At 49.1% G+C, this 26,348-nt stretch overlaps 1 protein-coding gene across 3 annotated transcripts in view; it reads left to right on the top strand.

Annotated features, from left to right (window-relative positions):
- Positions 1-3,587: 3,587 nt before the first annotated feature.
- Dlg5 (discs large MAGUK scaffold protein 5) overlaps positions 3,588-26,348 on the top strand; it is a 115,007-nt gene continuing 92,246 nt past the window's right edge. For 2 of the 3 annotated variants that reach the window (XM_029541312.1, XM_029541311.1), the window contains exon 1: positions 3,673-4,361. In XM_029541312.1, the coding sequence (XP_029397172.1) occupies positions 4,058-4,361 (304 nt within the window). In that variant the 5' untranslated portion in view covers positions 3,673-4,057. Of the gene's footprint in view, positions 4,362-26,348 lie in introns of all 3 variants that reach the window. The other variant, XM_021203961.1, reaches the window with a different exon arrangement.

The following is a 26,348-nucleotide window of genomic DNA, read 5'->3' as shown; positions in this document are numbered from 1 at the left end:
TAAAGGGATCTGATGCCCTCTTCTGGTGTGTCTGACAGCTACAGTGTACTCATATAAATAAATACCTACCTACCTACATACATACATAATTTTTTTTAAAAAAGAAGAGGAATCAAAGGGAAGAAAGGTAGATAAATCCAAAAAGAGAGAGAAAGAAATATTTAGGCCATTGAAGAGTGAGATGATAGGGGTGGTTTCGAACATAGAGACACCGTCTTTTCCTTTATACTTCTCATTGTGATTGAGTGTGTATGGGTTTCCTAGAGCTTCCGTAACAACTGGACACAAACTAGGGTCTAAAACAGTGGCTTACTAGTTCACAGTTCTTAAGGGGAAAAGTTTAAAACAAAGGGCTTGCCAGGTTGGTTCCTTTGAAGGCCACTGGGGAGAATGTGTCCCAGGCCTTGCTCTTGGTACTTCCCATGTTCTTCTCCTCTGGATTGTTCATCTATCACTTCAGTCTCTGCTCCCCAGTCATATGCTATCTGCCCCATGCATGGGTGTCTGTTGGAGGTGGTGACACACACCTTTAATCCCAGCATTCAGATCTCTGAATTCAAGACTAGCCTGATCTAACAGACCAAGTTCCAGGACACACAGGGCTATACAGAGAAACAAACCCTGTCTTGAAAACCAAAACCAACCAACCGATCAAATAAATAACAAATAATGAATAAACAAATAAATAAGCAAACACACACATGAATAAAAATTTTATTTTTGACCCAACAGTAATGTCACACGCCTTTAATCCCAGCAGAGGGAGGCAGAGGCAGGCAGATTTCTGAGTTCAAGGCCAGTCTGGTCTACAAAGTGAGTTCCAGGACAGTCAGGGCTATACAGAGAAACCCTGTCTTGAAAAATCAAACCAAACCAAACCAAACCAAAACAAAAAACAAAAAACCAAAAAACCAAACAAAAAAGTTATGTGTTCATATTCATGTATGAGGGTGTAGTGTAGTGTGTCATGGAGTATGTGTAAATGGTAGTCTGAGGAAAACCTCTATCTTGTACCTCATTGAAGCAGGACCTCTCACATTGTTGCTATACGTGCACCCCAGGTTAGCTCAATTGCTCTTGATGTCTGGCAATTCTCTCCTCTTACCTCTAGTCTGAGATTATAGCCATGTGCTATTGGGTCTGTCATTACTATAGGTTCAAGGACTCTGATCTCAAGTTGTCAAGGCTTGTGTAGTAAGTACCTTCTCCTCAGCACAAAACTTCCTTCCTTTATGAAACATGTATTTACATGTGTGTGGATGGGGGCAGGGTTCTGTGTGCATGTGGCACACGTTTATGTGGAGGTTAGGGAATAGCTTATGAGAGATGGTCCTCTCCTTCTACCATGTAGTTTCTGGGAATCCATCTCAGGTCATCCAGGCTTGGCAGCAACTGCCTTTGCCCCCTGAGCCAGCCCCGCAGTCTCCCTCTTCTTATAAGCACATCAGTCTACTCTAACGACCTCATTTCATTTCACTATGCCTATATAGACATGATTTCTAGGGCAGGGAAAGCTACAAAAATGAGTTTATGCCAAGGTGATTGGGTAAAACAACTCTAAAACATTTCTACAGGCTCTCTCGTCTAGAATTTATGTTTCACACAGGCCTCAAGAGCATCTTATAAGGGATTCAACAAAAAGCAGTGTGCACCACTGCCCAGCCCCTAGAAGGAAGTGCTCTTTTCAAATGTTTCTTCGCTGATTCTTAGGAACGCTTCCTGAAACAAACTCCAAATCTCTTCACTGTTGTCCTTCGAGAGTTACTGGGGGATGGTGGCTCTTCTGTCTTAAGCTCCCTTTGGACGTGGAACTTACAGTTTGTTCTCTAATCATAAAAAAGATTGGTGTCCAATTTTCACTCCCCCCCCCACTTCCCTTCTTCACCTAGATGTCTATTAATCCAAACAAGAACTGAGATGGGCCCTCAGGGATGAGTTAAGATCTGTGGCTGCTCTCAGATTAAGTCATGGCCAGCCAGAGAGAAGGTATCTTAGGGGCAGGGGCTCAAGGAAGGGTCCAGGGACTCTGCAAAACTATGGCACCATGATAACAGCCAGCCTCCATTCCACCAAATCCTTGTGTTCTAGATAGACTTAACTGTCAGCCTGACACAGCCTGAATCATCTGAAAAGAGAATGTCAGGGGAGTCATTGTCTTTTCATAACATTGCTCTATGGACAGATCTGTGATATGAGCATGTCTTCAGAGAGAACTGGGCAGGCCAGCCCAGCCTACTGCGGGTAGTACCATTCCCTGGGCAAGTGGTCATGGGCTATATTAGGAAGCTAGCTGTGCATGCGCCTGGCAAGGGCGTCAGTATGAGCCTGGCAAGGGTGTCAGCATGCCTTATTCCTCAGTGGATCCCGCTGTGTACTCCCTTGGCTCTAAGTGAGAATTCCTATCTTGGCTTCTCTCAGCAATGGGACTGTGACCTGGAAGTGTTAAGTTAAAAATACGTACTTTCTTTCCCAAATTGCTTTTAGTCATGGTATTTGCCAGAGCAATAGAATATAATGAGGGCATCTCCTTGGTCACAGAAGCCCAGGCTATTTGATCAGAGAGGGATCTTCAAATGGTTTTGCTCCAGAATATTGGAATCCATGTTGGGTTATAGAAGCCTTAAAAAATGATAAAGCTATCAAACCGCACATGTTCACAGTAGTGTTGAGATTGTTTCAGCACTGCACTGACCCCGCTGAACTTGCTCATGAAGCTACAGCTGAGAACCCCTGGTCTGATGTCTTCCCATCCCATTTCTCCTGAAAAACAGCAGGTGAGGAAAGGTAATTGGTTCTCTTCCACCTGAACATCGTTCTGAGGCACAGAACGACCTAGGGTCTTCTTGGTCGAATCGCTACTCAGTTTGTTTCCTAGTAACAAACATGGCTTCTGTCAAAGAAGGACGTTTGAGATGCCTTTGCTTTGGTAACAGTGCCATAGAAAGAGCTCTTGGCCCGTCTTCGAAAGCGAGTCAGTGTTTGCAACGCAGAACTTTGCAGTCTTCCCTGGGATGCAGATTCCTTTCCCGTTAAGCAGTTGTGCAGAGAGAGAGGGCTGTCGGAGAAGGTAGATGATGGTCTTGAGCTGAAGTCATTATGGGAAGCAAGGTAACTCTGTGATTTGCTATGATCTTGGGGCGACACCAAGGAGCACTTTTCTTGCTAGAAATCTCCAACAGCCCACAGCCAAAGCTCCTTATGCACAGCCAGGTCCTGCAAACATCCACTGCCTTTGACGCTGGAGCTCTGATACAGGCGTGCAGGATGCTATTAACTGTGAGGCAGGTTAGGGGGTTTTATTGGGAGATTTTCTAAGAAAATCTTGGAATGGGGACCGATTCTGGAGAGGTCTTTAAATTGGAGATGTCCAAGTTTAGTGGGGGAGGGTTTTGCATTGTGTCCTTGGTTTGTTTTAGAATTCTTAGAAGACCCTGGACTAGGGGCAGTATGTGAACAGGGTAAGAGCTGTTTCTCTCAGTAGCTTGTGGGCTAAGGGCCGATGGGGTCCGGACCCTTCCCCTTCGCCCAGTGCTTCAGTTGCCTGCTGCCTCCTCCAGGCCGAAGGCGGGCCTGGGAGGAGAGAGGCCAGAGGGGCGGGCCGCGGCTGTGCAGGCGGCCGTGTGGGAGCTCGGGTGAGCCGGGCCGGAGCCGTCGGGCGCCCCGCGACATTTCCCACCGCGGCGATCGCAGTGTGCGGCGGGGCGGTGGGCGCGGAGGCGGAGCTGGAGGGGGCATGCCTGGCTGCTGCGAGGCCTCGGGGCGCGCCCCGGCCGCCGTCCCCACCTCCGCCTCCTCCTTCTCCTCCTCCGTCTCCTCCTCCTCTTCCAGTCCCGCCGCCGCCGCAGCCAACATGGCTGCGCCCCGGAGCCCGGGAGGCGGCCGTTGAGAGCTGCCCGATCGTCCCGGCCCCGAGGTTCGCAGGCCCCGGCCCATGGGCCCCGCCGCCTCGCGTCTCCCGGCGCGCTAGGCTGCCGCCCAGTTCGGCGTGCAGCCCGCCGGCCTCGGGGAGCCCCGGCGCCGTCCGGCCGGGCGGGGCGGGGCGGCGAGGGCCGCCACCATGGAGCCGCAGCGCCGGGAGCTGCTCGCCCAGTGTCAGCAGAGCCTGGCCCAGGCCATGACCGAGGTGGAGGCCGTGCTCGGGCTGCTGGAGGCAGCAGGAGCGCTGAGCCCCGGCGAGCGGCGGCAGCTGGACGAGGAGGCGGGAGGCGCCAAGGCGGAGCTGCTGCTCCAGCTACTCCTGGCCAAGGAGCAGGACCACTTCCAGGACCTGCGCGCCGCGCTGGAGAAGACTCAGCCTCACCTGCTGCCTATTCTCTACCTGAACGGCGTCGTCGGGCCGCCGCAGTCTACAGAGGGCGCGGGTGAGTGGCAGTCCCGCGCGGCCCCTCCTGCCCTCCGGCCACCCCTTCTCTCTCTGCAGCTCACCAAGGGGGGGGGCGAGGCTCAGGTCGCAGCCACCGCTCTACCTGTATGGCGCGGGTGACACCTTCTCTCTTAGCCTACCTGGGAAGGGACGGATGCCTGGAACCTCATTCACACCTCCTGCCTCTGACCTACGGTTTTCTGGGAACAATAACCCCCTCACCGAAAGCCTTGTCTTTCCTCTCCTTGTTGCTACTGCTGCAGAGTCTTCCGGAAGCCACCAGGTCTGGTGGCGGGGTGGAGGTCGGAGGACACCTCGGAAGGATGTCGGTCAGCCCCCTTTCTAAGCTTCTCACGGTCGGCTAGCCCTTCAGGAGCCCGAGGTTGCAATCCGCAGGAAGGGAATATAGGCCAGGGGAAGATCCCTTAAGTTTTGATCCCTGCCACCCTCTTTGGGTCACTCGTGCCTTTTCACTTTGTGTCCGTGTCCGTTTCCTTCTCGTCCCCTGGATCTCAGTCTCCCAACTCGCCCAGATTTGCTGTGAATTATGCACAACGCCTTCCCCGGTTTCTTTGGAAATTGTGGGCCCGGAAAAGTTGAGGAAGTTGCATTGCACCATGGGAAAATCTTAGTAGTGGTTTGCTGTGGCTCGGTTCTCTCCCGGAGAGTTCTGAGTTCCCGGTGGAGGAGAGCTGAGCACCTCTGAGTGAGTGCCCTTTGGAACCTGTGTTCTTGCTCTTGGAAGTGACTGATTTGTAAGTGTGTGTAGGGGGAGGGGTGCTCTGGAGTTTGCGACTAGCGGTAGGCTTGTCCTGTCTGGGCTGTGGAGAGAGAAGCCAGCCTCTTCGACAAGGAAGAAGGCATAGCACAGAGGAAGGATGAGGGCTGGCATGTATGGTGTCTGTTGTGGCAGGGACTCTACCTTATCACATTTAATCGCTGTTAACAGCCTGTGAACTATCCAGTATTCCTGCTTTGCCAGAGAGAAAACTGGCTTGCAGAGGTTAAAATGCTTAAAGGATTGCATGCTAAGGGTTCTGAATTATTGTCTGTTGGTTTTTAAAAAAACATATTCAGAGCCTGGAGACAGCAAGTGTGTCTTGCCCTTGTTCTAAGTTGAATCAATACACATAATAAAATCATCTAAAGACACATGTAAAAGACCAGTGAATGAAGCGAGCTGGAAAAATAAAACTGCCCTTAGCAACGTGTGGGCCAGAGGTTGAGGAGACCCGTTTATGGGACTGTTAAAAGCTATACTTATAAAGGGAGTGATTTTATTAGGTGTCTCTGGGAGCAGTTCTCATCCCCATGGGTCATTTCAACCCTGTTTTTTTCTAGCTGAAGGGAACTGATGTGTACAGAGAGGCTAAACTGGCGCCCCACGACAGAGCACTTCATGGATGCCCTTCTGTCTTCCCTTGGACTTTCGCATTCTGTCTCTCAGACCTTCATGCTGTCCCTACAAGCATGGTTTAATGGAGTTCCTGGGCAAAGCCAGTAGTCTCTTTGAATGACCTTTCGAAGTTGCTTAGACGAGGCTCTCGCATGCAGCTAAGAGAATGAAGGACCTCATCAGACACCTTTTCCATTCTAACTACTTCTCTATATTTTTTGAAGAAAGAAGTTTGTCAAAGATCTGCTTCTAGAAGTCTGTCTGAGGAAGCACAGAAGTTAGAGGGCAGCCAAGAAGTCCTCACGGGGATGTGCACATATCAGCCCTAGGGTTAATCTCTAGACTAGACAAACTAGAGGACAGATGGCCATGTGTTAAGTACATCCCTCATGCCCTGTAGAGAAGGTGGGACCTCTGGGCTGATCTTTAAGGTTTGTCTCCTGCCCTCCAAGGAATGGGATACCATAAGGCTAAGATTTATCCCTAGTGCTGTGATTTTTTTAAAATCCATTTCCCCACACTTCAGAATTTTATTGCTTCAAAGAGGCTCGTGAAATCCTTAGAAAAATACTTGCCAAGGAGGCTAAGTTTGTTTTATTCAATAGGTTAGAAGAAATTGGGGCAGCACTTGATACAGCAAGACAACATCCGGAGGCTTTGGTGACTGGTGTGACCTGTGGTGTGAGTCAGTGGGTGACCATGTGTCTTTGTAACACTGACTGGAGAAACATGGGGTTGAGTTAGGGGGAAGCAGGGGCTCCTTTCCTGGGCCTGACCAGCAGCTGTTGAGCATATTGTGTCTTATCTTCACCACCTTGTCACAGTGTCCCGCAGTGTCACAGAGGGATGTCTTAACATCTTCATTACATTGAGTTCCCAGGGCCAGTGTCAAAGCACCAGGAAGATCAGAGGGCGGGAAGGTGACAGACACCAGGAGCCTCTCTCTCTTATTTCTTGTCTGGGTCGGTTCCTCCTGTTAGCTGATCAGGTCTTGTCACTGCCATTTCAAGAGCTTATTGGTGTTAAAGAACTCTGCTGTCTTGCTCACACATGGGTTTGTAGGGAAGGAAGTGAATTTCTTTGCCCCAGCTGGTGACAGAGAGGTGGAAACTGCCCTTGACTGGATGATGGGGTCTCTTGTGGCTTTAACTGTGTCAGAGTTGAATTTGGTTATTGCTTCAGTGTTTTTCTTGTGTTTTAATTGCAGCTTCTGATTTCTCTCACAGAGATCCTTGGGTTCTCCTTCTGTGCAGGGCCTCAGGGTCTTCGTCTACGTAGTGGAGGCCAGGGTACCCTGCCTCCTGCCTTAGTCCTGGGAGTAGGGCGAACTGTCTTCAGGGAGGGATGAGATGCCCAGCTCCTGGGGCTTGGCTTGGTGGGCTGGAGTGAGGCAGCCAGGAGTCTGTCCATGTATCTTAAGGCCTTGTTCAGGCAGTGGGACACTTTAGGGGAGATGGATCTGTTGAGCAACAGATACAAGAGCAGATGCAAGGCTTTTTGCTTTCTTACAAACTGTGTACTGTATGACTTTCTCCAGCACTCTCATCTGGACGTAATGTGGCTCTGACTAATTGCCATCTAAATGTCAAGGGCTTCTTAAATGGTTTTGTGCCAGGCTTCTCTTGGAAGTCAGAAATTGGCTTCCTTCTGTATCTAGCCACCCGTGTGCTTAGAATTGTCTTGTCTCTTCCTGTCCCTTCCCTCCTCCTGTGCCTTTTCTTCGTTTCCTGCAGAGAAGGAGAGAGATGCTGTCACTAATACAAAGAGACTGTCATAGGATCATCTGCTGAAGAAGTGGATGGAAAATTGGAGGAGAAACTGGCACTTGAGTTGGATCTTAAAGGGAACCCGCCATCCATCCATCCATCCATCCATCCATCCATCCATAGGGCTTCTCTGTATTTAGCCCTGGCTGTCCTCGAACTAACTCTGTAGACCAGGCTGTCCTTGAACTCATAGAGATCTTCTGGCCTCTGCCTTCCAAGTACGGAGATCAAAGGTGTGTGCCATCATACCTGATTTTTTTTTCAAAGATGTATTTTATGTGTATATGTGTTTAGCCTGCATTTTGTAGCTGCACTATGTGCATGCAGAGGTCAAGCGAAGGCATCAGATTCCCCGGAACTTGAGTTACAGATGGTTGTGAGCTGTAAGGGAACTGAACCTGGGTTCTCTGCAAGAGCAACAGATGCTCTTAACCACTGAGCCATCTCTCCAGCCCCCTGGGGGCGGGGCTTGGAATGCAGAGAGGGTTGTAGTGAGGACAGCAAACACTGACACTGAAGGGACTGTAGAGGCTACAGGCTGCCGGAACAGAGGGGATTGCCATTGAACGTGAGGCAAGGTGACCTCAGGGTCCAGGGAGAGGTTTGCACATTCCCTGAAATATGGGCGTTGTAGAAGGTGAGGCTGGAAGCGGTTTTTCATTTTTTGAAACAAGGTATCCCTTTATAGTCCAAGCCGGTTTCAAACATGTGAAAGTCCTCCTTCCTTAGCCTTTTGAATGCTGTGATTACAGGTGTGAGCCCCCATGTCCACTTAGATCCCCTGCCTTTCTCTCTTTTCATTTAAAAGGGAGTAACCCTGCCAGGCTCTTCTAGAGACTAGTGCGGGTGGCCCTGCGCTGCCAGGTAGGTGTTGGGTATTTATTATTCCCTGGTGACTGCCAGGGTCTTTGGTTTCCTCTGCTGCCTTTGGGTACCAGCCATTTTTGCTTGTTGTACTCTGCCCTGGGGATCAGTAGGTTAAGAGACATAAGTTCAGCTCGAGCCAACATTTGTCTCTCAGAGTTGTGCTGTTTGCCGCAGAGGAACCTGAAGACCATGGTTGCAGAGAGGTTTCTAACGGGGGCAGGTTGTAATTCTGTCTGTTCAGGGCCCCATGACAACTTAGCTCAAACCATCTTAGGCAAAAAGGACAACTTATTGATATATAATACAGCTCATTTGTCTGACAGTGGTCCCATGAGATTATATTAACCTAGTGACATTTCCGTAAGTAAACTCCATGATGGTCATGCAATGCCCAATCACCTAACCATGTCTGTTTAAGAACATTACCCCAGTGTTAAATGACATAGAGCTGCATCCTAAAACCTTGACATGATGACCCCTGCCTCCTGAATCTTGTGAGCTTTTCCGTAGGTCTGAAGTGTAACCTCGGGTCTCTGTGGGCTTGAAGTTCACTGACCCTGGGCAGGGAAGGAAGGCAGCTTTATCCAGTCAGACCCGGCAGAAAAATCTTCTGGAAGGAGTCTGACGGTCTTGATGGGCCGTGCACCCATTTGAGGCAGAGTGGCCGTAGCTGGGATTAGAAGGCTAAGGTTGGTTTGGCTTCGTCCCCATTATTGGTGACCTGTTACAAGGCAGGCTTTAAAGAAGCAATTTCTCCGAGGTAAGATGAGCAGGGAGGAGAGTGTAAAGAGAGAGACATTACGCCTGGCACTGTCCTGCTCATTGCTGGAGTGGGCTGGTGGTGGTCAGGCCCTGAGCAGGACACTTAGCTTTTCTACGCAGGTCTCTTGCTGTGCTCAGTTATTTTAGACGATTACTGGTGGCGGAAATGCCGGTGGTCATCTGAACTTGTAGAACCCTAAATACACGTACCTAATGTCAGGCGGCCTGGAGTCTGTGCTGCCGTCCAGCAGGGACGAGCTGCTTCCCTGAGGGGACGTTGTGCTCCGGGCCATAGCCAGGGTCTCTAGGATATTAATGCTTAGGTTAGCTCTCCCTCATCCCCACTACCTCACCCTGCTTGCTGCACCTCCTTGAATCCCCTGGCTCCTGGCCCAGGAATGGTGATGGTCAAGAAGATGCAGGAGATCAGGAAGAAACCTCAAAGCAAGTCGCAGGAACACACCAGCCTGGCAAGTGTCCTTCCTCTTTCTCCTCACCCCTCTTTCCATCAGTGACTGTCATCGAACAGGACCCGGACTGCCCCCTTGAGACTTCCCAGGTTTGCCCTTTCGTCAGTGTCGTTCTGGGGAAACTGAGCCCTGTCCTTGCCACAGGTAGTCTTCTCTATTTGGATGTCTCTTAATGTCTCTATTCAGATGTCTCTTAGAACTGGGGAGACATCTGAGCTCAATGTTGAAGATAACTTTAAGATTCATAAAATGGGATTTTTTTTTTTAAAGCTTCCTTTTATAATACGTGCAGTTGGGAGTTTTTTTCTGGAAATTTTACAACAAAGCAAAGCCTGTTCCTTTTTTGTAATAATGGCACACTTGGACAATTTTAGCAGTTCATGCATTTCCCAGCAGGCCTGTTATCAACCACACTATCAGCAAGCCTGCTGGGAAGTCCAGTCTAATGGGTGAGTGAGCCTTGTCTGCCATTTTGGGAACTCTTCTCTCCCGGGTCTTAGTATGCTGTGTCAGGTGCTATTCTCCTTCACCCAGAGCTTGGCCCTAATACAGCCATTATAGAACACTCACTGATTCAGAGTGCTGTGTGACAGTCAGTGGTGAGCACAAGGGAAGGGCAGTGGGTTAGTGTGGTGAACCATGTCACATAGTAGTGACAGTAGGGACCAGGAACGGACAGATTGCTGAAGGTCTGTTGCAGCTCCTTGTGAGCACTCTAAACAGGTACGGGGGTTACTGGCTCCATGGCTATGGGTCTCTCGAGCTCAGTGTAATGTCCCAGAGGTGACTCTGCTCTGCCGTACGCGCCGTGCCTCTTTGAGCAGCTCTCAGTTTCGTCTCTCCATGTCTGTGATGGAAGCTGGTGGTGTGACATTGGTGTCTGAAGTCTTCAAGGTCACCCACCAGGTACCAGCTGTGGAGGGTTGGCTGCTCTAGTCCTGTGAAGCAACCTTTCCTTTTCAGATTCTAACATCAGCCAACTGTCCTTGAAGGAACCCCCACGTGCGATCTGTTTCTAAGTACGGGTCTGACCCTGGCTGAGCCTCTTAGCTTCCTGGCCCTCGTTCAACAGCAAACAGAATTAGTGAGACACTGAATGGGGGAGTTTCTCAGTCCTGTGGGGTTCTGAGCACTCCCCAGATGGCTTGTGTGGCAGTTGTGTTGGAGTGGATTTCTGGGGGTGGTTCCAGCTCTGCACGGTGGTTATTCTATGTTAGTGTGAGGTGGTTTTGATTCTCTACCACCACTTCCTGAAAAAGGGAGTAGAGTAGACGAAATATTTTGTCTCGGTTTGTGTGTGTGTGTGTGTGTGTGTGTGTGTGTGTGTGTGTCTGCGTGTGTATTTGTGGTTTTTTACCCCTACTTCATCTGAAGCACCTGTACTTTCTGCAGACCCAGTGGGAGGGAAGCTATGCAGTGATTTCCTGGGAAGATGTGGGCTGGAGAGACAGCAAGCGGGCCCAGAGCAGCAGCACTGAGTTGCCATTGCTGGCTGGAGCTGGGGCTGCCTGGTGTGTTTAGCAGGGCATTTTGAATGGGATAGAACCAGAAATAACTGGATTTTTTTTTTCTTAAGTCATTTTCCTAGAACGAGTTGTAAATCTTCGTGCTGTGTTGATATTTTTGAGGTGGGAATTCCACAAAAGTACTGCAGAGCCATTTTTGCCTGAACAAGTACTTGGAGCATCCCATAGACTATCCAACCTTTATCCTGGGGAGGATGCTGACTGACGTTCACTTCAGCCTAGGGGTCAGAACTCATCTGCTCTGAGCTGTTAGAATTTTTAGTAGCAAGACTTACATGCCATAAGATGTACCTTGAGTCGCTTTGCTTTCTTTCACTCCACTGAGGTAGAAGGTGTGAAATAGCTAGTCTGCGTGACATTTAGTATATTTAGACTGTTGGATAACTCACATCATCATCGGTTTCCAGAACTTTGCCATCTTGTAGAAGAGAGTCCGTTAATTAAACAGTGGTCTGTTGCTCCCTCCCCTCAGTCCCTGGTGACCACTATTCTCCTTTCTGTCTACATGAACGTAACTAGTTTACATATCTGTTATAGGTGAACTCAGTGTCTCTTTCTTCCTCGAGTGTGTGTGTGTGTGTGTGTGTGTGTGTGATGTGTGTATATTCACACATGTGCAGAGGCCAGAGGAGGCTACGGAGTCTCTTCATCTGTCATTCTTTCTCTGTTCTTTTCTTTGGACCATGCAGCAGTTCCAGATGCAAGCTTTTAAAGAATTGTCATATTGTTTGCTTTCTGTCCTTAACACCTTAGTTTGGGGTGGGTTGGAGGCCTATTTCTAACAGTTTTCTTTTCTAAAATGTTGGTGCAATACATGTTCACACATGCATGCGCATACACACACACACACACACACACACACACACACACACACACCTCCAAATACATGTTGCTAAGATGCAGGGCAGTTCTTTTGGATTGCAAAGAAGTTACTTTCAGAACTTGTCTGTGACTGACTCCTTTGCGGCAGACCTTAACCATCCCATCCCAGCAGAATTCAGAGCAGGCAGTCTTTCCCACTCTTTGCAGTGCTAATAGCTTCACCCCAAAGACCTTGAAGTATGCTCGGCATTTCTGCTTCGCAGACCACTCAGGCTTGGTTTGCTTTCTCATTTCGCATCCAGGGTACCAGCTCTATCAAGATGTTCTTTCAAAAGGCCTGGGTCAGCATTTCCCCCAGGAAACATGTTCTGAGCACTGGCCTGACAGGATGCACATGGATGCTGTTTTTGCCTTGGCCGGGCTCTGTGGCCCAGTGCATTCAGGTAGTGCTGCTTTGAGCAGGCCTAACTTCTTATCATTAGGCTCTTGAGAGCAATTGTGGGCCAGTGTGTTTTGGGGCTTTGCTAGAATGGCTTCAGAGACTGATTTGACCCCAGACTCCTTTTCTTTGGGACATCTTGAAGCATCCATGTTCACTGGACTACACATGGGAACCCTCAGCTTTAGATGTGGTCCTGGGACACAGCACACATCACTTATTTCATTTCCCCTGGTCCTCTCATTTGGAGCACCCAAGCCATAAACATTCCCCTTACTTCTGATGCCAGCTGAACTGGACATGCGGTTCTGGGGCCAGTAGCTGTCAGATTTTAGGTTTGTGTTCTCGCTGGGCCTGATGGAGCTTAACCAGAGTTCATGGACATTTGAGATGCTTTTCTTGAGGATCAAAGCAGCAGGATTGGGTCTTGGGCCTTAGAAGTCAGGGCTTCTAAGGATTCTCGGGAGGACGGAGGGGACTGCTCTGGTGACTTGGCTGCTGCAGAAGATGGTCTCTGTTCTGAGAATGTCATGGAGGATGAATGAATGAATGGATGGATGGATGGTCCAGGTGTCTTGGATATTGTAGGTGGGATTGGTGCTGGGGAGCAAGGCTCTAGGATTAGAGGCAGTTGAATGCCATGAGTATACTCTTGAAGGCCTAGCAGTTTAGGTTTACATCTTAAGTGTTTCCATCCTGAACTCTGTGTCTCTAGCAGAGCCTAAACTTCATGACTTCCTCTTCCTCATCTGTGACAGGAATCAGTAGTGTTCTCTTTGGCTTTGGTGAGAGCTGCAGCTTCTGTGCTCGCTGGGAGTGGCTTATCCTTAAGAGGAGCAGTAGCTTCAGACTGTATGTGGACTCAAAGCGTCACAGGTCATGGGCCATGCATGGGATTGTGATGACAGAAGCCGAGGGGCGATCCGTGGTGTCCACCAATGAGGAGAGAACCTGGGGTGTCTGTCAGTGAGGAGGCTGGGCCACTTTGGTGGATTAGTTTCCTGAGGCCTTGGTCTTAAGGAGGCATCACCTGCCCTTTGTAGTCACCTGTCCCCAGGTGGACACCGTGGAGATAGTGAGGCCCGTGCTCTTTGGTTAAGAGAGATGAATGCAGGGAGCCCAGGGAAGACACTGGGAGGGAAGAGGGAACTTGGGTGAGGCGAAGCCTTTTCTTCCTTCTCTCCTGCCTTTTACATGGTTTGTCTTTTCAAGCATGTGGAAATGGGCTGGATGATAAAGGAGCAACCCTGAACCTCTGCTGACCTCTTCCAACAACCTTAGAATCCGGTGGTAGTTTAAAACAAATCCTAGCTAGTATATCACTTCACTCAAAAATACTTCAGGGCTGTCCTGAGAAAACTGACTGGAGCTGATCCCAGTATTGCCTGTTTGTGTGAGGTTCCGTGGCCTTTGGGCCTTTGGTTAGGGGGTAATCCTTACAGATCCATTCACAGCTTTATCTGTCTGCGTGTCCGTCCCTCCCATCACTTGTCAGTGTGTGCTTAATCCCTGCTTCTACTGTCTTGGCTCTGCTAAAGTGCTGGGCCCATCAAGCTCACCCCCACACCAGCCAGCATGAGCCCTGAAAGGACTCTGAGCCCACTCTGAGCACCCTGCTCTGGATGTGGTAAAGCAGCTTATGCCAAGCTGGTATTCAGTTGTCCTTGCTTTACCAGGTAATTTGTTTAAATGTGGATTTTAACAAGATGAAGCTGTTACATTTAGTTGTTGTCATCATGAGATGCTAGGGAGGTTAGGGAGCAGGGTCTCATCATGTAGGCCGGTTCTGGAGCTCAAGGCATGCTTAGCTTGGGTCCCCTTCCCCAGCCCCATGCCTGGAGAGGAAGCACTGCCCCAGAGCTCTACCCTCCTTTCCTGGGGGTGGGGGTGGGAGTCCTGGCTGGTCCCAGAGGCTGCTGTGTAGGAGTTTTGCTTGTGCCTTTGTCCTCTGTGTACTTTTATAACTTTCCTTTTGAGGTGAACCATTTTAAAAATGACAAATGACCCGGTGTGCCTAATGAGAAACCAGTCCCTGCTCCCTGGGATAACGATGTATGGAGAGTGAACCTGTTGGACATCTGGTCTGTCATTGTCATTGTGAGGACCAACAACCTATTTATTTATTTCTGAAAAAAATTCCTCTTGAGCTTAAAACAAAACAAAACAAAACAAAAAGCTGTACTGGCCAGCCCAACCCTACATTGCATAAGAGAACCATTATCCGGTTGACACATTAACCAGCCCCCAGAACTGTCTGTGTAGGAGACAGCCCCACTGGGGACAATTGCCTGTGAATGGGTCTGACTTTGGCAGGAGGAACCTCTATGTGACTTTCTGGGACCAAGCAACCCCTCCCCCGCTTGTCACTAAACAAAGGTGCATGTTGTGGCTGTTTTTTATTTTTTTAAGATTTATTTATTTTATGGGTATGAATGTTTTTGCCTGTGTGTGTATGTTAACTACAAGTGTGCCTGTTTCCCACAGAGGTCAGAAAAAGGTGTCGTATCCTCTGGAACTGGAGTTATAGACGACTGTATGCTGTTCTGTGGGTGCTAGGAACTGAACCTGGGTCCACTACAAGAACTGGTTAAGTGTGCTTAACCAGTGAGCTGTCTCTCCAGCCCCATGCCTGGGTTTCTATAGGTGTAGTGTTCTCTCTCAGTTTACATGTCTGCATGGTACATGTCTGACTCTTTAAGATTCCCCTAGAGCTGCAAATAAATCTGTCTTCTTTTGACTATTGACAAATGTTTTCCAAACGTGGTGAAAATCTGTCTCGCCATTAAAAAAAAAAAAAAAAAAAGGACAGCATAGCAGAGAGACGGGAAGCAGCGCAGTTTGGTTTGTATTTCTGTATGTCGGGGCGGGGTGGGGTTGTGTATGCATAGAGGTCAGAGGACAACAGGCAACAGGCAGGAGTCCCTTCTCGCTCCACCATGTGGATTTGAGGAATTTGGTTTGGTGGACCTGCAGGCAAGCGCCTTACCTGCTGAGTCGTCTTGCCAGCACCCTCTATGTATGTCATGTAATTTGTTAAAATTTCATAATATTCTGAAAGCAGCATGCTGACAGGAGTAGCAGCCATCTCTATTCTTTCCAAGTCACCTTCATTTTTTTCTTTCCTGGCCAGACTTGTTTTCATGGTTTAATTTTCATTTTTAAGTATTATTTACTTACTTACTTACTTACTTAATGTGTTTGGGCTTTTTGTCTGCATCTCTATGCACCACGTACGTGCCCGGTACCTTCAAAGACCCAGGATCCCCTGGGACTAGAGTGACAGAGGGTTGTGATCCGCCATGTGGCTGCTGGGAATTGAACCTGGGTCTATTGGGGCAGCAGTCAGTGCTCTTAACCACTGAGCCATCTCTCTAGCCCTCAATGCTTTCTCTTAAGCGGCCTCAGCTGTTGAAGACATGGCTGGAAAGGATCTTGGAGACTAGTCCAAGTTCCCATTTTACACAGGAAAACTAGCAGTCCAGGGACACAAAGAGGCAGAGCTGGAGCTAGGATCCGCTTTCAGACTTAGAGTAGCTTGGCTGGGGTGTCTTGGTGTCTGGGCTGCTTTTTCCTCATGTGGGCCTGGCGTAGCAGCGAGCATGGGCACGTAACAGGATACCCCAGTGCGCTAAGCTGCACTCCAGCTTTATTCCCAGGCATTGAACCCAGTCCTTCGCCAGCCCATGCGGTTGATTTTGTGTTCTACAGTTGGGCAAAGTAGGCCAGTATTGAGCGTTCCGCTGCTCTCTCAGGCCACCAGCTGCTCTGAGGCTGGCAAGCACTGGAGTCCTTGTCCGTTCCTTCATAAAGGCTGTGTTTGTCCTCTCCCGCAGGCCTTCCTGTGAAAGTCCCCATTGAGATTTCTGGGTCCTGAGCCTGGGGTACCCCTCCCCTTTGCATCCCATCACTGGTGCCTTTAGCATTTGGGTTCTGAGCACCTGTTGCCAGATGGGGCTTTTGGATAGTCCTAGAACATGAAGTCTAAAATTTGGTGCTGAGTCACAGAATGGGCCTGACTCTGGCAGGAGCCTCTGTGTGGCTTTCTTCCTGTGACACAGCAAACCCCCCCTGTTACTGGCTAATCTGAATCCTTGGTGCTTAGTCACAGGTCAAAGTTCAAGCAGGAATGCTTTCCTGAGTCTCTGTCTCAGAGGAAAAACTTTTCCCAAAGATGACATGTTAGAGGCCCACAGACTCTGAGTCAGAGTCCACCCGGGTGGTGAGCTTTAGGGGGGACTGGATCCAGAAGAAAGGGAGAAATTAAAATCCTAACTTGGGTTTCTATACCCCCTCCCCTGAAAACAGTAGTTAGATCAGGGGCTTCGTGGGAATGCCCCCAAGTCCATGTTCCTCTCATTTCTGATAGAAAATGGTAGGTGACCTGTATACATTTTGTCATTGGCCTGCTCTGTTTTACAGACTCAGGGAGAGGGAACAGAGTAGTGTCAGTCAGCCACCCTGATTCTGTGGGAAGTGGTCAAGTCCCATATAACTGTCCTGCCTCCAGCTTCCCACATACAGAAAAGCTTCTCATGAGACAAACTGGTCACCTGTGTTGGCCTCTTGCACTGGATCCCACGCTTTAGAGTGGAGCCTACCCATATCAGATTTTATCTGTCTGTCTATCCATGCCTCCCTCCATCTGTCAGCCTGCCTCCTATCACTGCTTGGTAGAAGACGCCTTGGCATGCTGAGGCTGTGAGCTTAAGAAAGTTTCCAGCACCACCCATGCATGACCCATACTAAGTATGGATCTGTTCTCAGGAATATACGTTCTGTTCCGCAAAGGGTTCCCTTGTTCAGGCTCTCTGCTTGTAGAAACATCTGGAAGCTGCCAGCCTTACTTATTGTCTTCTTGCCTCTCACCGGTTTTATAGTTTCTAGGCTATGAGAAGTGCTTTTGTGTGTAAAAGAAGGCTCTCGACCTCCCTCCCCTGCGGACTTTATTATCTCATTGGATAGCCTGAAGTGAATGAGTTGTGTCTAACAATACTGATGAGCATCTTGGACTCCTGGCCAGGTACCTAAGGAAGGGAATATTTGCAATAAGCTGAGCTGGATACAGGGCCTGAAGGCTGGAGGGCACTGGAGAGGAGGAAGGAAGGAGGCAGGTGTGGTAAGGTGGGTGCTCAAGGCAAAGGCTGGGTATTTTTGGAGACTCGACAGAGAGCTTGCTTTCTGTGAATAGAAGTCTGTATGGGATCCAGGGCTTCTGAACAGGGCATTTACTTGGCAGACTTGGGGATAATGAGGCCAGGCTCACCAGCCTCTGGCTGTAGCCTGTGGAAGATGCAGGCAGGTCAGGTCACCATGTCTAGTCATTCTCAGGGGCTGGATGGAGAAGGATTGCAGTTGACGGTGGTCTGTGTTAAGAGTAAGGAGCAGCAGCGAGGGGTCTGACTGGCCATCTGTGAGTTGTGAGTGGATTGGAACAGCAGCTTTTCCTAAATTTCAAGCCTGAGAATGCTGGTTGCAGTGTTGGGATGTGAGTATCTATGAATCCTCTGCAGAGACTGGTCCCATATGGGGATCTTCTCTCTGGACCAAAGGGAAGTGAGTGACCAGCTCTCTAGACGTATCTCCATGTTCACTACCTCTAGCCTCTCTAGGTCTTGGTGTTCTGAGGCTGGCAATGGAGTCTATTCTACTGGCTCCCTTCAGCGAGGAGAGGTAGAGAGGGGTTCGTCATAGGAAGTGACCCCATGTCTCTCGGTGGCTGGGTGCTGAGCAGGTATGCATTAGTGCTGCATTGGGGCTGGGGCGGGGGGTGCCTGCTCAGTTACTTCTGCATCCTTTTTCCTCCTTCAGACCCTCCAGCAACCCAGCAGGATTCTTTACCCAGACTTAGAAGTGGAGTCACAGATGAGGGAATGCCCCGGGTACTCTGGAGGCAGTTTGGTGGATTTTTGCTGAGGGTCTGGTACAAGTGTAAACTGTTTTCCCTCTCTGTTTCTGTTTCTGTACTGGAGAAGTGGAAAGAGTTATGGAATTTGATATTGTGAGAATTAGGAGAGTTCCTGTCTGTGAGGTTTTGCAAGCGGTGCCTGGCAAACATAAATCGTAGGGAAGTCCAGCTTTTTTCTTTGTTATTGCCACAAGCCTGTGGCTCAGTGCCATCCCGGGGACACATGTGTCTATAATGTCACCTTTAAAGCAAATTGTTCACCCAGATACTGGCTAGAATACTTGTGTTCCCCCAGACCCCATACATTCACATTGCAGAAGTTCTGATGTGTCAGAAGTAAGCACAGAGATTATGTGTATTTTGTGAACTTTAGCAGGATCTGACCTTGTGGGGACGCACTGAACAGGTGTACACCACTTTAGGTGTTGGCAGGTCATGTGGTAAGTGGCATGTGATATGAGTTTCACGTCATAGGCATTGGTAGTAGGACAAGATGATTGTAAATAGGAGTTGAGCCATTGCTGCTGGACTCAGCAGTTGGCCTCCCTGGGAGGAGCCTGGTCTCTCGGAGCAGATGGAATCAGAGGCTGCTTGTGGGTCAGTCAGTATGTGGTGTTGTACTCCAGCTGCCTGTGGCAACTCAAGACACAAAACAAGTTTCATAGTGGAGACTTCCTTTTTAGATTTATTTTTATTTTATGTGGTGAGTGTTTTGCCTGCATGTATGTATACCACATGCAGTGCCCATGGAGGCTACAAGAATGTCAGGACTCCTAGAGCTGTAGTTATATGTGGTTATGAGCCATAATGTAGTGCTAAGAACAGAATCTGGACCCTCTGTAAGAGCAGCAAGTGCTTTATCCATTGAGCCATCTTTCCAGCCTGTTGTGGTTTGAATTGCTTGGCCCAGGGAATGGCACTATTAGGAGGTGTGGCCTTGTTGAAATAGGCGTGACCTTGTTGGAGGTGGTCAATGAGACCTTCTTTCTAACCACATGGGAGCCAGTCTGCTCTTAGCTGCCTTCAGGTGAAGATGTAGAACTCTTAGCTCCTGCACCATGCCTGCCTGGACACCGCCATGTTTCCACCTTGATGATAATGGATCGAACCTCTGAACCTGTAAGCCATCCCCAATTAAATGTTGTCCTTTGTAAAAGATGCCTTGGTCATGGTGTCTCTTCCCAGCAATAAACCCTAAGACACAGGCCCAACAATGGAGGCTTCTGTTGCTTCCGTTTGTGCTGCCTGCGCTTCTCCATGACAGATGCCTCTCTTGCTGTTCCCTGTTAGGTGTGGTGAGGAGCCACACTGAACTAAGCCTTGAGCTCTGGCCCTTTCCTGTCACTGAGATCGGCAGGGAATAGGGAAATTGTCAGTGACTGTGGCAATAGGGCTATAGAAACCGTTGCCTCCGCTGCTGGGGCAGCCCCAGAATTACTTCAGAATGCCTTAGAATGCCTTCACCAAAGCCTTGCCTGAAGGTTTCTGTCCTGAGTGTCAGTGCCCCCACGGGCTCTCCTACAGTCTGGAGGGGAAGATGCAGGGTCCATTGCCATGTGCTGTGTTGGAGAGGAGGCAGGGTGGGTGGGTGTCCATCCCCGCAGAGCAGAATATGCAGATGGATGAGTTTGAGCTTCTCGTCACCAAGGCAGTAGCACCATGGGACAGGTGAGATGCATACATGATAGGCAACAGTGTGTCCCTTAAAATTAATGCTTGCCGATTGTGGTAGTGCACACATTTAATCCCAGTACTTAGGAGGCAGAGACAGGCAGATCCCTGAGTTTGATTCTAGCTTAGTGTGTATAGTTCAGACAAGCTAAGGCTATATACAGTAAACCCTGTCTTAAAACAGCAATAGCAACAAACAAGCATATATTTTTTTTTTTTTTTTTTTTGGCTTGGCAGGAGTGTAAGCAACCCAGGAGATAGGTGATACAGTAAGCAATCGGGTGAGATGTCTGATAACAAACACTGCCTACCTTGCAAGGACACAAGCCTCACATCTGTGCTATAGGCAGGGAGCTGGGCAGAAGAGGAAATAAAAGGCAAGGGGAAAGAAACACATTGCTTTCTTGTTGCTGTCTTCCAGAGAGGGCCTCAGCTTTGCCCTACTTCTGGCCTCTGGCCCAGTGGTGTCTGTGGGGCTGGGCTGGGCTGGCAACCTCAGGCAGATTGCCCATCCTGAAGGGGCCTTGCTGCAGTGCTGGTCATGCTGATTAAGCCACCCAGAAGACGGCTGGAGGGGCTGTGGTTCGCCGGACATTCGATGGAGTGGCAACAAAAGCGTCTAGATAATCATCCAGGTGACCCTAGATGGAGAAGTGAACCAGTGCCACTTTAAACCTGGCATTGTGAACATGTGTCACCTGGTCTTGCAAAACCTGTGTTCTCATGGAGGCCATAATGGAATATGGCGCTCACCCTTTATGACAGTTCATTGGAAAAACAACTGCTCACTGTCACATGTGGGTCAAGGTGAATAATACCTTGGGAAATGTTAGCTTGGGGATGATGAAAATCCTCCTCAGGACCAGGCACAGCCTTTTCTGTCTCCAGAGCCTGGTATGTAGTCCTTCTGGGGAGGGAGGGGGGGCTTCTGTACTGGGCATGCTCAAACAGAGCCCCAGACAGGGCACGGAGGGTGCCCTGCCATGTTCTTAAGTAAAGTAGATTCCATTTGTGATTCTTCCAGTTCCTCTATCACCAGCTGAACTGGGTTTCGGGTTTTACGTCATCTGATGCTAGCAGTTAAAATGAAAAGATTTCTTGTTTAAAAAAATGATCACAGGCTAGATAACCTTGGACTGAAATGTCTGGGACCAGGAGTGTTTCAGATTGTAGAGTTTTCCTGATTTGGGAATATTTATGTAGGCCTTACTGGTTGAAAATCCCAAATTTTTAATAAAAATTGCTTCAGTATCTAAAACTTTGGAGTCAGGGTGCTCAAATAAACAATGGTTTTCTAGAGAATTTGGAAGACAGGAGGGACCAAAGGAGAAATAAGGCAGATAGTCTTATCTTTCCCTCCCTCCCAAAGAAAAAGAAAAACACTTTTTTTTTTTTTTTTTTTTTTTTTAAATGAAACAGGGTGAAGTGGGCTGGATCATACCTGTAGCCTCAGCACTTGGAAGTTAACAGCTCAGTAGTTCGAAGGCAGCTTTGGCTATATAGTGGGTTAGAGGCTAGCCTGGGCTATGTAATATGTATCACCCTGTCTCATCAAAACAAAACAAAAAGCCAAAACAAACTATAAATAATTCTTAAAAGAAGAAGAAAACCAAACTAAACCAAACCAAACCAAAAAACCCCAAAAGGACTGCTGAAGAGATAGCTCAGCAGTTAAGAGTATTGACTGCTCTTCCAGAGGCTTTGAGTTCAATTCCCAGCAACCACATGGTGGCTGACAACCATCTGCAATGGGATCTGATGCCCTTTTCTGTTGTGTCTGAGGACAGTGATGGTGTACTCACATACATAAAATAAATAAAATCTTTAAACAAACAAACAAACACCCCTCCCTGAAAAGAGGGAAAAACCAGGACGTTGTCTTTGACTAGAAGTTCCTCGTTCTCTGAGGAATTGAGCGCCCAGCTACACACACACACACACACACACACACACACACGGGTCCTTACCCACATCTTTCTTCCTCTGATAAGCCCTGGACGCAGTGCTGTGAGGTCAGTTTGTGTGCATGTTTTCAAGGATGTAGGAATAGATTGCTGAGCTGGAGGCTCATTGTCTTCGAAGCCTCTCCAGGTTCACTCAGTCTTTGGACTGACTCCTCCAGAATCACTTGGGAACTTTTGAAAGTCATCCTGTCACATTTTCTCCAATCAGAACCCAGGAGTGGGTCGATCCTCAGGAAGTCACTTTGCCTATTTGATTATTTATTTGTGGTGATGTTGGGGACAGAACCTAGGTCTCAGGTATGCTAGACAAGTGCTCTACTACTGAGCCACACCCCCAATCTCTAGCCCTGGTTGGGATTTGAAGATGTACCGCATCTGCTCAGTGCCTGCACTCATCTAAGAAGGGATGAAGAGGTTACGTATGTTCTGTCATGCTCTTAAGAGCCTTGGTTTGAGTGCCAGTCCCAGGCTGGGTGGATGAGGCCTGCCCAGTGTGGGGACACAGCTCTCCCATCTGGGCACTGGAAGTTTCAGAGTGGCTTTGGTCAATCTGAGTAAACATGAGTTTCTCTCATTGACATCACCAGGCGAGAAGGATGTCACAGTTGGCTTTGGGGCTGTGCTGCCAGCTCTGGGAATTGAGCTCAGAGAGAAGTGGGTCAGGACAGAGGGCTCCTCTTTCTATCTCTTTCCCCAAAGGGATCTCTGGCTTATACACCATCAGAGCCGGGCACCGTGCCCTAGGCCTGCCCACCCTGGTGGCCTCTGTCACTCCAGCATCAGAGTAGCTACATCTACACCTTGTCATATCCTATCTTAGGAGTGAGGGTGGCAGGGCGTCAGAGAAGGAGGATGCAGAGGAGGCTCTGAAACCCCTTTCAGGCACAGCTCCCACAGTTCACTGGGACCACTTTTCTCCTGGTTTGGGGTTTCCTTGGTGGCTACAGCTTCATCACATGGACCCTGCTGTTGCTATCCAATGGTTTAGCCAGCCAGTGCTGAACTCTGGCAGGGTAACTTCTGGGAGACCAGTCAGTCTGTTTAATGCTGTCCCAGTGAATGTCAGGTCTGCTGTGCCTGCCCTGTGTGCTGGGGTTTGTAAGTCTAGACGGGTAGCATATGTTTATTTACTTATTCACTACAACAGAGTGCATGGTGGTGGTGGTGTAGAAAATTGTAATCCCAGTCTAGGGTTTCTACCCCACCTTTGACCGTTTAGTTCTCGGATAAAAAACACACACAACTATTATTAGTTACAATAAACCTTCATTAGCACTAGATCTGGGCAGATACCTACCCTCTATGGTGTAAAATCTATTTCCTATTGATAACCCTGAGTCATTACTTGCTATGTTTCATCTGGGCTTCTCTTGACTCCAATTATCCACCCTCATGCAGCCATGTTTTCTTGACCCATAGCCCATGGTGACTTTCTCTTCCATTCTTCTTCTCGCTCTCATGGGTCTCTTCCAACGCCTCAGACCCAGTTGGCATCTTTACTCAGCTATCAGAAATAACCTGGGGGCAAGGTCACATAGTGTCACTTGGGTCTATGGGCAGACTCTCTTGTCTCTGGGGCAATCAAGTCTTGAACTAGTATCAGCATTAGGATACAAGCATCATCAGGCCAACCAGGCGGTGTCTGGGAGGTCTCTATCCAAAGCCTGAAGCTGAAGACAACAGGCAACTGGGGACTGAACTGTGCTCTCTTGAGGGTAGAAACAAGACACCCGCGAGGAAGAGGGTTAGAGTTTTGTTTTGTTTTGTTTGTTTTAAGACACAGTTGGGGTGAAGCTCAATCTCTTGAAGGACGTACCTTGAGAGCTGGTCTTTGAGGATTGAGTTGAAGGTTATCACATGACTGGTAGGTGCTTCCAGGCAGAGAGGAAATTTCTGAGTGAACAGTGGGTAACTCGGGCACAGAGGTGACAGCACAGTGACCTGATTAGGGAAGGGATGAGTTGGAATAGGAGGTAGGGGTCTTGTCTTGGACCTGGCCTGCTGTTTCTAGACTGTGTGGCTTAGGCACATTGCTCTCACCTGTAGGATGCAGGTGACAAGACAGAGTATAGAGGGCACTTAAAAGACTGTAGTAGATAATACTACACAGTAGACAGTGCGATGCTCATCATGTGCCTCTGCCTGCAAATGCTCAGTGAGACTTGTTAGCTTTATCCTACTTAGTATTCCAGAGGGGGCCATGGCAGGCTGTGGAAGAGGAGTTTGATAGTTTGCCCTCTCTTTCGTATTTTGTGTGTGTGTGTGTGTGTGTGTGTGTGTGTGTGTGTGTTAAAGACAACCATGCAATCTGTGGGAAGAAGCTTTGGAGCATAGGGTCTCGGGGCTTGAGCTGGTTGGTTTTATGCCATCTCGACACAAGCAAAAGTCATCTGAGAGGAAGGAACTTCAATTAAGAGAATGTCTCCACAAGATCTGACTGTGTGTAGGCAGGCCTGTAGGGCATTTTCTTAGTGATTGATGGAGAAGGGCCCAGCCCATGGTGGGTGGTGCCATCCCTGGGCTGGTGGTCCTGAGTTGTGTAAGAAAGCAGACAGAGGAAGCTGTGAAAAGCAGCCCCCCTCCATGGCCTCTGCATCAGTTCCTGTCTCCAGGTTCCTGCCTTGCTTGAGTTCCTGTCCTGATTTCCTTTGATGATGAACTGTGATGTGGAAGTGTAAGCTAGATAAACCCTTTCCTCCCCAAGCTGCTTTGGTCATGCTGTTTTATTGTAGCCATAGCAACCCTAAGAAGACAGGGCTGAAGACCAACACCAGGTTGGTCTCCTTATCCCACCCTTGACTCTGCTGGCCGCTGGGGAGTGCTGGAGCCCCGACAGAGGCTTTGGTGAGAAAGCCTGGGTTAGATACATATCCCTGGTAAGCCAGCTCCTCTTGAAGTAGCCCCCAGAGCTGGATACTTGCTGAGTGGGAATCCAGTGATGACAAAGAAAGGCAAATGTCATCAGTGGGTAGAAAGCTGGGCCAGAGCCTGTGCACCTAGGGCATGCTGGTGTGGTTGGATCATGACAACACTCACTATGCTGCCAGGGGACTCATGTGGACCCGTTATCAAATCCCCTAGCGCTGCTAGAGAGATATCTGTACTGTTCCAGCTTTACAGCCAGGGACTGAGGTCCAGGCTCCAAGGCATTTGCTCACCCCAAGCTGGTGGAGGCATGTCTCCTGGTTCCTGGGTTCAAGAGCACCCCATTGAGCTGGGGTGGGAATTGAACTACTTGGGGGTGATGTGAAGTTTGGAGTTGATTTCCCCCACCCCCCACCCCCGTCTTCTTTTGTTGGAGACAGTGCCTCACTTTGTAGCTTTGGTGGGTCTGGAACTAGCTTAGTAGCCTATCTCAGGTTGACCACAACCTCTCACCTCTTGTCCTGTGTCAGCCGCCCAGTGTTGGAATTATAAGAGTGAGCCACATGCCCAGCCGGGTTTTGGGGGGTTTTAGCCACCAGTTTCTTCTGGCAGGTTCCTGTGACCTGCAAAGCAGCGACACATGATAGAGCTAGCTGGTCGCTGGTGGGACTGCTACCTCTGGCAGTTTCAAGCTCCTCAGCTTGGAAGGCCTGGGTGGCTTTCTGTCCTGTCCTAGCTATTACAAGAGAGGGGAGCCAACAGCTGTGTTGCTAAGGTGATGGGTTACATCTGACCTCATCCTTACTTCTCCATTTTTCCATATGTGTTCATGCGTGTGTGCATGCCCTTTGTCAAAGTTCCTGGCACTTTGTAGATCATCGATGTGAACAGGGTTATCTCAGCGAGCCAAAGAGATGGCTGCTGTTGTGTCCTGGATAACCGCAGGGACTTCAGTGGGACAGTGGCCACCCAGGCCATTCTGCTTCCCTCTCTTTAGTCACTCGGGATTCGCCACCCTGCCAAGCTTGTGGGCCTGTAAAATCCAAGCAGCCAGCGCACCTCCAAGAGGAAGATCTTAGGACCCCTACTCAGACCCTTCCTGGGTTTCCGTCTTCAGATCTTGGTGTTTAGCCTCCAGTGATCCTCCTTCAGTGAGTCCAGGAGCCAGTCCTTAGAGGGCCAGGGACCACTTCCTCGGGTACACACAGCAAGGTCCTCAGCCCTGAGGAACAGACCTGGAGTCCAGCCTGGTGACTCACGTGCCCTGAGGAGTTGCTTCTGCACTGATGCCAGCTGGTGTCTTCCGGGGTCGGATTAAAAGATAACTGTTGGAGGGCCAAAACAAGCTTTAGTAAGCAAGCCCTGGGCAGCTCTCTAGAGTACAGCCCTGTTCTGGTCCCTCTGCTCCCCCTCCCTCTGGCTCCTTCCTTTCCCCACCTCCCATGCTCCACCTAGAAGCCAGTCAGCCAGCCCATCTCCAGAAGCTGATACCCGCCTCCCTCGGGGGTTGTTTTTTTTTTTTTTTTTTTTTT

This window comes from Mus pahari, chromosome 8, assembly GCF_900095145.1.
Source record: "Mus pahari chromosome 8, PAHARI_EIJ_v1.1, whole genome shotgun sequence".
Classification (NCBI taxonomy): domain Eukaryota; kingdom Metazoa; phylum Chordata; class Mammalia; order Rodentia; family Muridae; genus Mus; species Mus pahari.
This window is presented reverse-complemented; position numbering and strand designations above follow the sequence as displayed.